The 14,388-nt window shown below is 43.1% G+C and overlaps 1 protein-coding gene across 1 annotated transcript; it reads left to right on the forward strand.

Annotated features, from left to right (window-relative positions):
* Positions 1–12,129: 12,129 nt before the first annotated feature.
* Positions 12,130–13,575, forward strand: LOC127339985 (two-component response regulator ORR22). Its single transcript, XM_071824915.1, has 5 exons — positions 12,130–12,301; positions 12,395–12,571; positions 12,924–13,259; positions 13,411–13,487; positions 13,564–13,575. The coding sequence occupies exons 1-5, from the start codon at positions 12,169–12,171 to the stop codon at positions 13,573–13,575; spliced, it is 735 nt and encodes a 244-aa protein (XP_071681016.1). The 5' UTR covers positions 12,130–12,168.
* Positions 13,576–14,388: the final 813 nt, after the last annotated feature.

A 14,388-nucleotide genomic window follows, 5' to 3' on the forward strand; every position in this document is an offset into this window, starting at 1 on the left:
CATCTCTTTCTGCATGAATTATCTAGACATCGAGGATCATGTTGGTTTGCCTCAAAATAAGCACCTCCGCAGGTTCGAGGGAGTAGGCCACAAAAATGGAAGGAAGGAACTGCATGTGCACATGTCTGGTCGGACTTCCGACTTTGACAGGGCCAACTTAGTAGCGCTACAACACATTGAATTGATCGATCCTTGGTTCAAAGAGCACAAAACCATGATAGAGAACAGTGGCAAGCCGATGATGACGGAAGCAGAAATATTCAGAGAGCACAACTCCTCTTTCGCGCGCCGGTTCAAAGACCACATTGATGCTAATCTCCCACCAATGGATTCTGACAAGGATAAACTAGTATTGGCCTTGTCACATGGTCCCGCGCCGAACATCATGACTTACCAAGCGTACGATATCAACGGGTACACAATCTGCACGGAAGAAAAAGACAAGAACAGTGTTTACCAGAACTCAGGGGTAACGATGAATTCCTGGACGGGTGACGTAAAGACTAGATACTACGGAAGGATCGAGGAATCAATCTGGGAGCTTAGCTACGCTGGGGAGAAAGTGTCGATGTTCCGTATCAGATGGGCTAAGAACGTCACAAAATAAGACTGGTATTTCACCACCATGTTTCTACCCGAAGCCAACAAATCAAAGTCCACGAACGTCACCGCGCAGAATGGGCCATGGGTACTGGCAGAACACGTGCACCAATGCTTCTTCATAACCGACCCATCCAGGCCTAGTCGTGTTATCGTGAGGAGAGGCAAGAGGACCATCGTCGGAATGGATGGAGTCGCCAACGAGGAAGACTTCGAAGGACAGGTCGGAGACCCAATGATGGAAGAATCCGAGGACGAAGACACAACATACACCACAAGAAGAAGCAGGACCACACTACCGAGGTCAGGTCGACCCTTCAAAAGAACAAGTCACGACACAGGGCTAAATTATTCAACGACGAGCAAGAAAGGCAAGAAGAAAGTGAAACACTCTTCTCGATCGATGATGTAAAACTTTATTTGCAATGTATAACTCATATTTTGTGTAATACATAACTCATATGGTCATGGCCAATATTTTATGTATAACTAATTAATATTGTGTTGGTCAATATTTTGTGTATGTATATATAACTCATATCTTCATGTTTTTACATAACTCATGCATATTGCTTTGTTATTATCTTTAAAAGATAAGAAAAATAAAATAGTATAGCATTTGGGGTAAAAGAAAAGAAACATACAATAAAGAGAAAAGAAATAAATAAAACACATGTCCCACATCCTTATTGCATACTGCTAAACACATGTCCCAGGTTACAGTTGTGCCAGGCTTATTGCCGGCGCACCACATCCTTGATTCGCCGGGGGTATACTTGTCCCCGGCGAACCAGGGACCTGGTGCGCCGGCAATAAGCCTGACACAGCTGTGATTAGGACTTAACAGTTTTATCCCTTCCTTATCCCCACAGCCACATCCCAATCGACCCCCTCTCTGCCTATCGAGCGCCGCCGACCAGAGTTCTGACGCCACCCCAACTCCCCCTCTCGAGCGCCGCCGTTCTGCCCCGCCACCGTCCTCCACCATCCCCTCCACCAGCCCCCACCACCTGCACCGTACGCCGCCGCGAAAGACCCGTGGAGAAGGAGGAGCCGCGCACCGTTGGAGAAGAAGTTGGCCCGCGCGCGTACCAGGGGACGTCGACGCCGCCGTTGGAGAAGAAGTCGCCAGCCACGGTGAGCTTCCCTCTCCCCTTCCCTCTTCCCTTCCCTCTCCCCTTCCCTCCCCCTTCCCTCCCCCTTCCCTCTCCCCTCCTGCTAGATGCTCTCTGTTTAGGGTTCTTCCTCATCTCTGGTGACCCAAGCCACCAACATGAATTTCTAGATGCTCTCTGGTTAGGGTTCTTCCTCGTCTCCGGTTAATTGCTAGGGTTTGAGCCTATCATTGTTTATTTTGGGGACATTTCGAGCTAGGGTTTGAGCCTATCATTGTTCAAGCCACTGCATTATTGTTAAAGAATGGCATCAGTATATCATGGATGATTATCTTTGGCCAGAAAATTTAATTCGTGTTTAATACCCTAAATCTATCTCACGGATGTGGTTAACATTGCAAGAATGATAACCTGTATACATGTGTATTAAATGATTTTAGTTCATTATTGCTAGCTAGTTGATTTAGTTGCAGGTTGCAGTAGGAAAAAAGAAAATGAATAGAGGTTTGGTTCAAAATGCTCAGTTGTTTGGTTCAAAATGCTCATGCTCACTAGTTGTAAATAAATTTGGTTCAAAATGAAAATGCATCATTACCTACTGCCAAAAAAAGAAAATGAAATAGAGGTTTGGTTCAAAATGAATGCAGTAGAGGTTAAATGAAATGATAAAACAAATCTGTAATGAAAATAAAAATGCAGTAGCAAGGTTAAATTAAATGATGAAATGATGTTAGCAATTCTCTGGTTCATTTAGCTAAATTAGTTTTGTTGCAGTAGCTAAAAAGGTTTAGTTGCAGTAGCTAAAATGAAAATTGGTTTACTTGAAGTAGCTAAAATGAAAATTGATTTAGTTGCAGTAGCTAAACTGGTTTTGCTATATAAACTTGCAGTAGCTAGGTTCATTTAGTTCATAAAAAGAACAAGTGTTCTCTGGTTTGAAAAAAGAAAAGAAAATGAATTTGTTATCTGGTTTGAAATTTAGTTCATTTAGTTCATTTTTCACTTGCCAGCTTTCCTTGTGAGCACATTAATGTATTCCATTTGTGTAAGGCACATAGCTAGTTAGTGCTAGGTAATGCTATGCTACTGCTATATTGGCAGAGACTAAGTTGGTCAAGTTCTATTGTCTCTGGTTATATTTGTGCAGTTGTAAACTTGTAATGCTAAGTTGTTGCAAATGAAAATGAAAAGTTATTGTCTCTGGTTATATTTGTAAAATACTACTGGTGGTATTTAGTTCATTAGGTGGAGTTCTCTGGTTATATTTGTAAAATGATACCGGTGAAAATGAAGTTGTTATATATATGGTGATGGTTGAGATCTTGATGGTTATGGTGTAAGCATCAGAACAAGTGGATGTAGATGTGCTGTTGGAAATGCTATAAATGGTTGAATTGTATATATATGTTTGCAGGGATTGAGTTGCTATTGAGTGCCAGAATGTTGATTCATTTCCGTTCTGGCAATTCTAGCACTCCGCATGACCAATTTTTAGCAAAGGTCATGCCAAATTTTTCCGTGAATTCTAGCTCTTTTTTATCTTCTATTAGTGCAAGCCACCATGGCGTCTCAAGAACAGTTAGAGGCGCACTACAATAAGTACTTCTTTAGGACTGAGGAGGATGCCGAGGCCGCTGGGGGTGGCGGCGACGAGGACCATGAGATGGAGGATGCCGCTGGGGGTAGTGTCGACGAGCCAAGCGGCGACGAGCCAAGTGCCGCCGCCAGGGGTGGCGGCGAAACAAGTGGCGGCGAGGCAAGCGGCACCACCGGGGGTGGCGGCGAGACAAGCGGCGACGATCCTAGCGGCGCCGCCGGGAGTAGTGGCACCGGGACAATTGGCTCCAAGAGGCCGCGGAAGGCAAGGCGCCAAAACACGGTCACCACCGGCAGAGACACAATCTTAGAGGTGGACCCCGCCAGTGGTTTGCCGGTGGAGCCTAAGGATGTTGCCAAGGGGTACGACAACCAACTGGCATGTATCCTCCGAGAGGTCATCAATCTCAACGAGACGGACCTCCGAGCTGAGAACAAAGCGCATTTGCGAGTCCAGCTCATTGCGAGGTTGCACTCACGATACAAGTTCCTAGGCGACTACGCCTCCACTCATGAAACCAAAAACATTGTGAACTCACAAGCCCTCCTGAAGTTCACCAAACACCTCAGCAACTATAAGTACATGGTGCGGAAGCTGATTGCTGACGGCAAAGGTTTCGAAGAGGTCCACTCTGCCTTTCCGCATGTTACGCAAGCGGATTTTGATGCTTTTGTGGCCAATGAAGAGCTACAAGCGACCAAGAATCGCAAGGTGTGGGGGAAGGAAATGCGGGAGCTTAACATCGGCAACCACAACCTTGGGAGCCGTGGGTACGAGGGAAAGGAGCCCTATTGGGCGAAGGAGGACGAGGCGTATATAAATGCCGGCATTGAGAACCCCTGGCTCAAGTACAAGGACCCGCTTGAAAGAAGATTCACCAGGTCCCGCTACCATAAGAAGAAACTAACCGAGGAACTTGTCACGGACCCCAAGGTGGTAACCGACATAATTTGGTTCATGAACGACAAGAAAGTCCTAGCGTTGGAGAAAAAATTGGTAAGCAATTTACCGGTTTAAATGGTTCACGTTTCTTCCGCAGGAAGAAGAAAGACAAAGACTTTCTCAATGTGACGAAGGCTCCTCGTCCCAGGCGTCGACGGGCAGGGTAGCCTGGGACAAGCCTCTCGTACGGGCGCTAAACATCGTTAATGAGCATTCACCTACGAGAAGGCCGCATAGTGTTGGAGATATGCCCAAGAGGCAATAATAAAGTGGTTATTATAATATCTTTGTGTTTATGATAAATGTTTGCATACCATGCTACAATTGTATTAACCGAAACATTGATACATGTGTGTTATGTAAACAATAAGAAGTTCCTAGTAAGCCTCTTGTATAACTAGCTTGTTGATTAATAGATGATCATGGTTTCGTGATCATGAACATTGGATGTTATTAATAACAAGGTTATGTCATTGGATGAATGATATAATGGACACACACCCAAATAAGCGTAGCATGATATCAAGTCATTAAGTTCAACTTGCTATAAGCTTTCAATACATAGTTACCTAGTCCTTCAACCATGAGATCATGTAAATCACTTACACCGGAAGGATGCTTTGATTACATCAAACACCATTGCGTAAATGAGTGGTTATAAAGATGGGATCAAGTATTTGGAAAGTGTGAGTTGAGGCATATGGATCAATAGTGGGATTTGTCCATCACGATGACGGATAGATATACTCTGGGCCCTCTCGGTGGAATGTCGTCTAATTAGCTTGCAAGAATGTGACTGGGTCACAAGAGATGACATACCACGGTACGAGTAAAGAGTACTTGTCGGTAACGAGGTTGAACTAGGTATGGAGATACCGATGATCGAACCTCGGACAAGTAAAGTATCGCGTGACAAAGGGAATCAGTATCGTATGTAAATGGTTCAATCGATCACTGAGTTATCGCTGAATGTGTGGGAGCCATTATGGATCTCCAGATCCCTCTATTGGTTATTGGGCGGAGAGGAGTCTCGACCATGTCTACATAGTTCACGAAACGTAGGGTGACGCGCTTAAGGTTCAATGTCGCATAAGTAGATTCGGAATTGTGGTGTCTTGTTAGTACCATCTTTGTATGCTCAAAGTGATAGCGTGGAGCGTCCATAGATTGGGAATGTGAACTTTAAGGAGTGCTTATGCAGCCCTACGCGATGAATTTGTGTTTGTTATCAAACCGTAGAGTGGTTCAGAGTAGCGTAGTGAAGAGATAATATTTATGTATTCAATTTGATATCATTGTTGAGAGTGTCCACTAGTGAAAGTATGATCCCTAGGCGTTGTTTCTAAGCATTGAAACACCGTTTACAACCAGTTCTGCTACATGTTTGCTTGTTGCCATTTTTATTTCAGATTGCAATTACTACTCATAATCATCCATATTACTTGTATTTCACTGTCTCTTCGCCGAACTAGTGCGCCTATACACCTGACAAGTGTATTGGGTGTGTTGGGGACACAATATAATTCTTGTATCGTAATTGCAGGGTTACTTGAGAGGGATATCTTTGACCTCTACCTTCATGAGTTCGATAAACCTTGAGTGATCCACTTAAGAGAAACTTGCTGCTGTTCTACAAAGCACTGCACTTGGAGACCCAACACTGTCTACAAGAATAGAAGCGTGCGTAGACATCAAAGGCCAACGGACCGGGCCACTTAATTGTGGCGCTGCGACCATTGTGGGGTGGCTCTGCAGTTTCTACCACGCCCTACGCTGTTCTCTACTAGTGTTCTATTCTCTATTAGTGAGACGAAATTTCGTATTGTGTGCTCTTACAACCCACAACTTATCATGCTCGATGTCCTTTTTGGCCATCAAGCATTTGTCGGCTATCTTGTCAATGACATCTACAACCAGGTTGATAATCCTTAGCACACAAACCGTTTGATCGCTCAACCGTGTTACCAAATCTTAGTGTCGTTTGTTGTGATTGCTTGTCCTTGTATGACCTGCATGTGTCTCCAACAATAACATGTTTTCTGCACTAAACTCACACCTAGGCCTTCAATTCAAACTGAGACGATCTAGCTCCACACGACACGTTAAAACTCCTTCAACTAACGAGCCAACTCGTCTTGACTCATTCAACTAACGGGCCAGGAACTGAAACTCAGCTCGGCTCGCGAGTTTGCTCGATTAGCTTGGTAAAACTGTCAACATGTAACATTATAACTTGTTTATACAATTGTGTATTTAATTTTTTGTGCATGTATAATGCAATCATCACAACAATCAATGATGGTACGACACCATCAAGTAAAATGCAGTTGATAAACTAGAATAATCAAGAATAATTGTTCACATCGACACGGAATAAGTATGAACTCTGTCTTTTATTGAGTTAAACGAGCACTCAGTAAACTCAGCTCGTTTACTGACTAAAATTGAACCTTGGCTTGGCTCATCATACGATGATCTCAAGTCGAGCCGAGTCGAGTTGCGAGCTACTCGTTTAGCTCGCTAGTTTTAAGTTGTAATTCTGGACCTAATTCTCACTTATGTGGGACATTTCAAAGGCATTACAACCATTACACATCTCATAAGCCTAAATTTCATAAGTCCAAAAGAAGGGAAATGGCATGTCATATTGTGCCTACACGTGTCTTTCAGTGGTGAAGTGTAATGTCAAGCGAGATGGCAGCTTGTGCAAATGAATGACTCTTTTCTATGATATACAATTTCTAAAATTCATATACTAGTATATTTACAAACATTAATTGTTATCTTTGGAAGGCAAAGTTGCAACATTTTTTTACGCCTTATCTTGTTCTGTTTGTCCCACTATGTTTTTTTTAAAAAAGGATTTCGAAAAAATAAAAACTGAGGACACAACGGTGATGTCGGCCATGACGTCACCAACCTTCTAGAAGGGGAAGCCCTAACGTGTTCTTGCATGGTTTGCACTTCTTAGCCAGTCGTTCTGATGTACCTGTACGTACGCGCACAAGGGGCAATATGAGGCCTAGAGCACAAATTAGGCGTTCGATCGCGTATCATTCGCCCGCATGCCCACGCCGCCTGGTACATCCATCCGAACGAGGTGGGCGCGCGCAACTAACTGCCGCCGCCAGAAACAAGAATAACTACCCATCTCCGATCCCTTGCCGCCAAACCATCTACATAGCACATCGTACATGCGTCGTTAGCCCTAGCTAGCAAGGTGCAGCTCTGCACTCTCACGCACGGCGGCCGGCGGCCATGGGTCACCCCCTGCTTGAGGAGCCCCTTGTTCCTCTTGAGGACCCTCTTGTTCCTGGGATGGCGCCGACGGCTACCCGCGTGCTCGCCGTCGGAGGAGACACCACCAAGCTAGGCCACCTGGTCACCAACCTTCGCCTGCGAGGCTACCAAGGTATGGACTACCCTGCTACTGCTAGCTCCATCGTCACCTCGGTCCATCGATCGACGGTAGTCGCTGCCATGTCGCTTGCACCTTCAATTCGGACGCTGCGTTCTGATGCTATGCTCCTTTCTTGCAGTGACGAGTAGCATTGACCCGGCGGCGGCCATGGCATGGCTTCGCCAGGACGGCTTGCAGAGCTTCAACTTCGACGCCGTGATGGTCGACACGGGCTCGGTATACCCCGGCAGAGCGCGGGCCGCCGCGAATAAGCTCTTTGAGTTTGCCCTCCGCGAGCCGCTCCTTTGCGCATACGGTAACTAATTTGGTAGCGCATCAACTTAGAGTTAGTATCGATGGATTTCTTTGAGCTCTACCTGCACCCTAGTGTACCCCAAAAAATTCAAACCACCGTGTTTTTCCCTCGTTTGACAGAAATAGAAAGGGAAACTCCTAGTACGTGTTTTCCGAATTATACATAGTTGCTGCCACATGCTCTCTTCTGTGTGTGTGCGCCACATATATACCATCGTTATTTCTTTCGATTTTTGTGTGTAACACTGTAGATATAATGCATAACCACATTCCGTCACAAATTTTGGTTACAATTATTCCGTCACAAATTTGCGTCCAAAAGTTTATGGGCGTAGCTCATTTACACCTTACGCTTTATGGGTTTCTTAAGTTTTATCATATATTTGGAGGGATAGCAGGTTCGAGATTATGAAAACGTTAAGAAAAATGGTTTGAGTTAGTCAGCCTCCGCATCATTCGATGCACACAACCATATTTAGTGTGAAGTTTTATTATTTAATTCATTACACCTCATCAGCCAAAGAAGGTCGATACATTAAGGGGCTATTAGAAAAGAACTAGTAGAATACGGTTTGGTTTTGGGATTTTGAATTTTTTACGATTTTTTTTGAGTTAGCACTAAAGAATTTGGAGCTATGTTCCTAGATTCTTATTTGAAGTGTAGGAGTTTCGAACTTTGATCGAAGCACATGATTGCTATCCACTCCTAGATAGATCGTGTTCTCGAAACCGTTTAGTCATACCTGGGCAGGTTGACTATTTATTGATGTATTCAATTGGTAGGGTGACAAACACTAGATTTGACATGAAACATATCTTCATTATAACTTCACTTTTTTCTTTTCTTTTCGTAAAGAAACTAATCATAAAAGTTACATATTGGATATTGTATTTGTGTCAAAAAATGATCTATTTAGGCATGGGGCACTCCAATCTAGCAACAAAAAAAATATGATACCAATATTTATGTTGCGTAAAAAAAGTTTCATTTTTATTACTTCATGCTAATATTTCACATTTTCACTTCATATACAGTGATTAGAGGAGAGGATACATTTGGACCCCTACCATTGGATGATCTCGACAAGTTCATGAAGCCCATCCGTATGGTTGAATCCGATGGACCAAATTCATTGAAGCCGAATCAGAACGGTCTGCACAACACCTCGCCATCGACAACGGTGTCTACTGTAACAAACCTTTCATTCCCAGGAAGAAGGACAGGGAGGAAGAGCAAGAAACACACACATTGCATTGGTAGTCAGGAGGTGGAGCAGGCCCAGAATCCCAAAAAACCCCGAGTTATTTGGACCGATGAACTACAAAAAGAGTTCCTGGAAGCGTATTATAAACTCGTCGCTGCTGGAGAAGGTAATGAAGTAAATCATTGGCATGATCTTCGATATTTTTTTGGTTTATCTTAATGTTCTCGATTTATACTAATATGGATCACTAAACTTTATACTTATCCGCTAATGATTTTGTTATATATATGGCTACTTTACATGGTGTTTATAATATAACTTGTTTATCTGGATTGTTTTCTTAGTTCCCGTGCCAAAGAGAATACTTCATGTGATGAATAATCCTACACTTACTAGAGACCACATAGCAAGCCACCTTCAGGTAACGAAATTATTCTTTTTTTTTTCATACATATTCAAGAACTACTGTATCCCCCACTCATATTTTATTTTTGAATAGACTAGAAGTCTCCTTTTTCTTAGGAGTCTATATCCTTCTATAGTTTCACTATTTTCCAACAAAACCTTTATGAACTGCAGAAATATAGAGTGAATCTCGGAAGAGAAACATGCGCAGACCCTCTTCATATGAGCCATTCTACAATGGAACGTCACAAATCAACATGTACCAAGGCATCTCGGCAGCAGGTACTATACTGCAAAACTATATAGTGATCATCATCAATTACTCATGACAATTCTGGCCCGCAACAAACTTACATTCCTAACATGCAAATAACATGTGTGCGTAGGATTCTCCTATAATTATGCAACCTGATCTTTCTACAACGGTTTGCATCAACTATAGTATGAATGCCCATGCAATGCTCGAGGCCTCAACAACGAGCAACATGCATGACAACCCTATGGTGATTCACATGCAAACATTAAAGTCCACGGTCAAGAGTAACCGCACATGGCATCCATGCAACTATCTGATTGTTGTTGCTTATTTTCCTAACTGTATGTTGATGGTTTCGTTTAAATGCTTAACTTGTTGGCATCTTTTGACACAGAGAGTGCGCCGGTTGATGTGGAACCTAAGGATATGAACCCTGGAGCTGATGATCCTAAACAAAATAGTTGTGTTGGTAATTCAGATGGCAACATCACCCACAAAGATTTCAGGGAGATTTTGGTAATCAATAATAATAATGTCAATGTGATTGCATCTTGATATATTTATATCACAACATTCTAATAATGCTTATACGTTTACCTTTCCCTATGGTATGTCATTTTGCAGAATAATGAGCCTAAGCCTTCATGGGACACCGAGTTTCTGTTCCCCAGTGGTGACTGAAACGCACGGGGGGCTCTGTTTTTAAGGCTACTTTGCGGCCGGAGAGTTTTTCTTAGTTTCGAAAATAAACATATGGCGCACAGTATAAGTCTGGTCGCTTAGTGAACGCTAATTAATATTTGCTAGTAGTGGCTCCCAATTTCTTCGTTGGAGAGTTTACTATGCAAAGACGGATTTTATGCTTGGATTTTCTATGTAATAATGGTGGATGGTCTCGGATTTTATACCAGCTGGTTTCCTTTGAATTTAATTGTTTTAAGCATTGCGTGCTCTAAACTTCATTGAAACAGTTGGATGGTCGGCACGTACTCAAAATACCCCGCCGGCGGTGGCGCCCGCGAGGTCTTGGAGTTTGCCGTCCACGAGCTGTATAACGCATACAGAATCATAGAGAACCAAAGTAAAGCAGGGCAAATAATAAAATTCTCATTTAAAGATATAACATATACTCAGTAAACTCAGGTTCTTTAACTCCACTCATTCACTACTAAAATTTAACCTTGGCTCGGCTCGTTAGACAACAAGTTTGGCTCGAGTTAAGTTGTGAGCTCCTCGTTTAGCTCATGAGTTTCGAATTTTAATTCCAAACAGTGGTGGTTAATTCCTTTGCTACTTTTTTTTAACTTCGGGAGATTTTTTGTTTGGCATTGCCTTTGACCCCCACCCCATCAACATAAATTCTTTTGGATTCCTGCCTCTGCCATTGATTCCAAACCTAATTATCACTTATCTATGGCACTCAACAATTTCAAGGGCAGTACAACTATTTCACATGTCATAATCCCAAATTCCGTAGGTCCAAAATAAGGGAAATGACATGTCATGTTGTGCCTTTCTTGTCTTGGTTACAAATGCGTGTCTTTCAGGGGTGAAGCTACACACAAGGTGTAATGTCAAGCGACATCACAACCTGTGAAAAATAACTTGTTTTTGTGTATATAAATTACAAAAAAATTGATATGTCTTCTATTTTAGAATAAGTGTTGCAACTTTGTCTAGATATAAATGTACCCAGATACATTCGTGGGTAGATAAATTGCGACACTTACTTTGGAACGGTGGTAGCATATTTACAAAGGGTTATAGTGTATTGACACTAGGGTTGTTGGAAGGCAAAGTTGCAAAAAAATAAGTGCCTTATCTTGTGCTTGTGCGATGCACCCATCTTGTTGGTCCTTTTGGTCCCACTATGGTTCTGAAAAATGTAATTCGAGAAAAACAAAAACACAGGACGAAATGGTGATGTAATTCATGACGTCACTAACCTTCTAGAAGGGGAAGTCCTAACGCTGTTGCATGGCTTGCATCAGCAAGCCGCGATTTCTTAGGCAATCTATTCAAAGATCTATCTGTAGGCGAACAAAGGGAAAATGAGACGTAGAGCACAAAATAGGCGTTCGATCGCGTATCATTCGCCCCCCGTGCCCACGCCGGTCGGACAACACGATCGATGGGTCACGCGCGGCAGGTACGTCCGTCCGAATGAGGTGGGCGCAATCGATCAACAACCGCCGCCAGAAACGAGATTAACTATCCATCCCTTTCCGCCAAACCATCTGCATACTAGTATACTACTAATCATACATGCGTCGTTAACCCTAGGAAGGTGCAGCTCTGCACTCACGCACGGGCGCGGCCGGCGGCCGGCGGTCATGGGTCACCACCAGCTGGAGAACCCTCTGGTTCCTGGGATGGCGCCGACGGCTACCCGCCTGCTCGCCGTCGGAGGAGACACCACCAAGCTAGGCCTCCTGGTCACCAACCTTCGCCTGCGAGGCTACCAAGGTATGCACTACTCTCCTACTGCTAGCAAGCGATCGACGTTCGTACGCTGGGTCGTTCTGATGCTATATATGCTTGCTTGCTCCTTCCTTGCAGTGACGAGTAGCACCGATCCGGCGGCGGCCATGGCAGGGCTGCGCCAGGACGGCCTGCAGAGCTTCAACTTCGACGCCGTGATGGTCGACGCGGACTCGAAATACCCCGGCAGAGCGCGGGCCGCCCTGAATAAGCTCTTTGAGTTTGCCGTCCGCGAGCCGCTCATTTGCGCATACGGTAATTCGTAGTGCATCAAATTAGAGTTGGGATGGATTTCTTTGAGCTACAGCTACCTACACATAGGGTACCAAACAAATAATAATCCGTAATTAAATCTAACGACCGTGTTTTTCTTGCGTCTGCGTGACATAGGAAGGGGAACTCCTACGTGTTTTCTTGGGAAGGGGTGTAACTCATTTACACCTTGCAATATAGGGTTTCTTAGTTTTATCCTATAGATGGAGAGATAACAGTTTTGCGATTATAACAATGTTAAGAAAAATGGTTTGAAGTTTTATTATTCAAGTCATTACAAAAAGTTTGATTTTTTATTTCATGCTAATATTTCACATTTTCACTTCATATACAGGGATTAAAGGAAAGGATACCTTTGGACCCCTAGCAATGCAAGATCTAGATAAGTTCATCAAGCCCATCTATACCGTTGGATCAAATGGACCGAATTCACCAAAGGACACTTTGAACGGTCGGTACAACACCTCTCCATCGACAACGGCGTCTACTATCACAAACTTCTCATTCTCAGGAAGAAAGGAAGGTGGGAGGAGCAAGAAACACACGCGTAGCACACATAGCCAGGAGGTGGAGAAGGCCCATAATCCCAAAAACCCCCGAGTTGTTTGGACCAATGAACTACACAAAGAGTTCCTAGAAGCGATCGACAAACTTGTCGCCGCTGGAGAAAGTAATGCAAATCATTAGCATGCTCTTCTCTAAATTTGTGGTTAATCTTAATGTGTTATATTTATGCTAATGGATCACTAAACTTCATACTTATCCGCTAATGATATTTCTTGTTTATAATACAACTTGTTTTATCTGGATTGTTTGCTTAGAACCCGTGCCAACACAAATACTTCGTGTGATGAATAATCCTACGCTTGAGAGGGCGAACATAGCCAGTCACCTTCAGGTAACAAAATTATTCATCTTTTCATATTCAAGAACTACCCTAACCCCCTCTCTTATTTTATTTTTGAATATACTAGAAGACGCGATGAATACTTTTTTCTGCACTTTTTTCTTATGGGGTATATCCTTATGTAATTTCACTGTTGTCCAACAAACTTTTATGAATTGTAGAAACATCGAGTGCATCAATACAAAAAGAAGGCCTCTCAGCAGCAGAACCCTCTTCGTAGGAGCCATTCTAGTACAAAACATCATAAATCATCACGTAACAAGGCGTCTCAGCACCAGGTATTCTATTGCTCTTTTCGAAAAAAGGTATTCTATTACAAAACTATATAGAGATCATCATCAATTACTCAGACTGCTCATAGTGGGAGTAACATAGCTAAGTAACATCACACATCTCAAGACATTTTTGTGACATGGTATGCCAATAAATGAAGAAAGAGAGTGGAGTGGTAACTAGCTTATGTTACCATAACATCACATATCCCAAAGCAAAATGAGTCTACAACATAATAAATGACACAATTCATGACACCACATATGTTACTAATCTAAGTTACTCCCCACTGTGACCAGCCTCATGACAATCCCAGACCGCAATAAACTTACATTCTCCACATGCAAATAACATGTGTGCGCAGGCTCCTCCTACGATTATGCAACCTGGTATGTCTGCAACAGTTCACATCAACCATGGTACGAATTCCCACACAGTACTCGAAGCCTTCACAAAGAGCGACATGCAGGACACCCGTGTGGTGATTCACATGCAAACGTACAAGACCACGGACAAGAGCAACGGTACATGTCATCCATACTATTTATTGCTGTTGTTTATTTCCTAATTGTATGTTGAGGGTTATCTTTAAATGCATTACGTCTGGTCATCTTTTGAC

Source organism: Lolium perenne, chromosome 1 (genome assembly GCF_019359855.2).
Source record: "Lolium perenne isolate Kyuss_39 chromosome 1, Kyuss_2.0, whole genome shotgun sequence".
Taxonomy (NCBI): domain Eukaryota; kingdom Viridiplantae; phylum Streptophyta; class Magnoliopsida; order Poales; family Poaceae; genus Lolium; species Lolium perenne.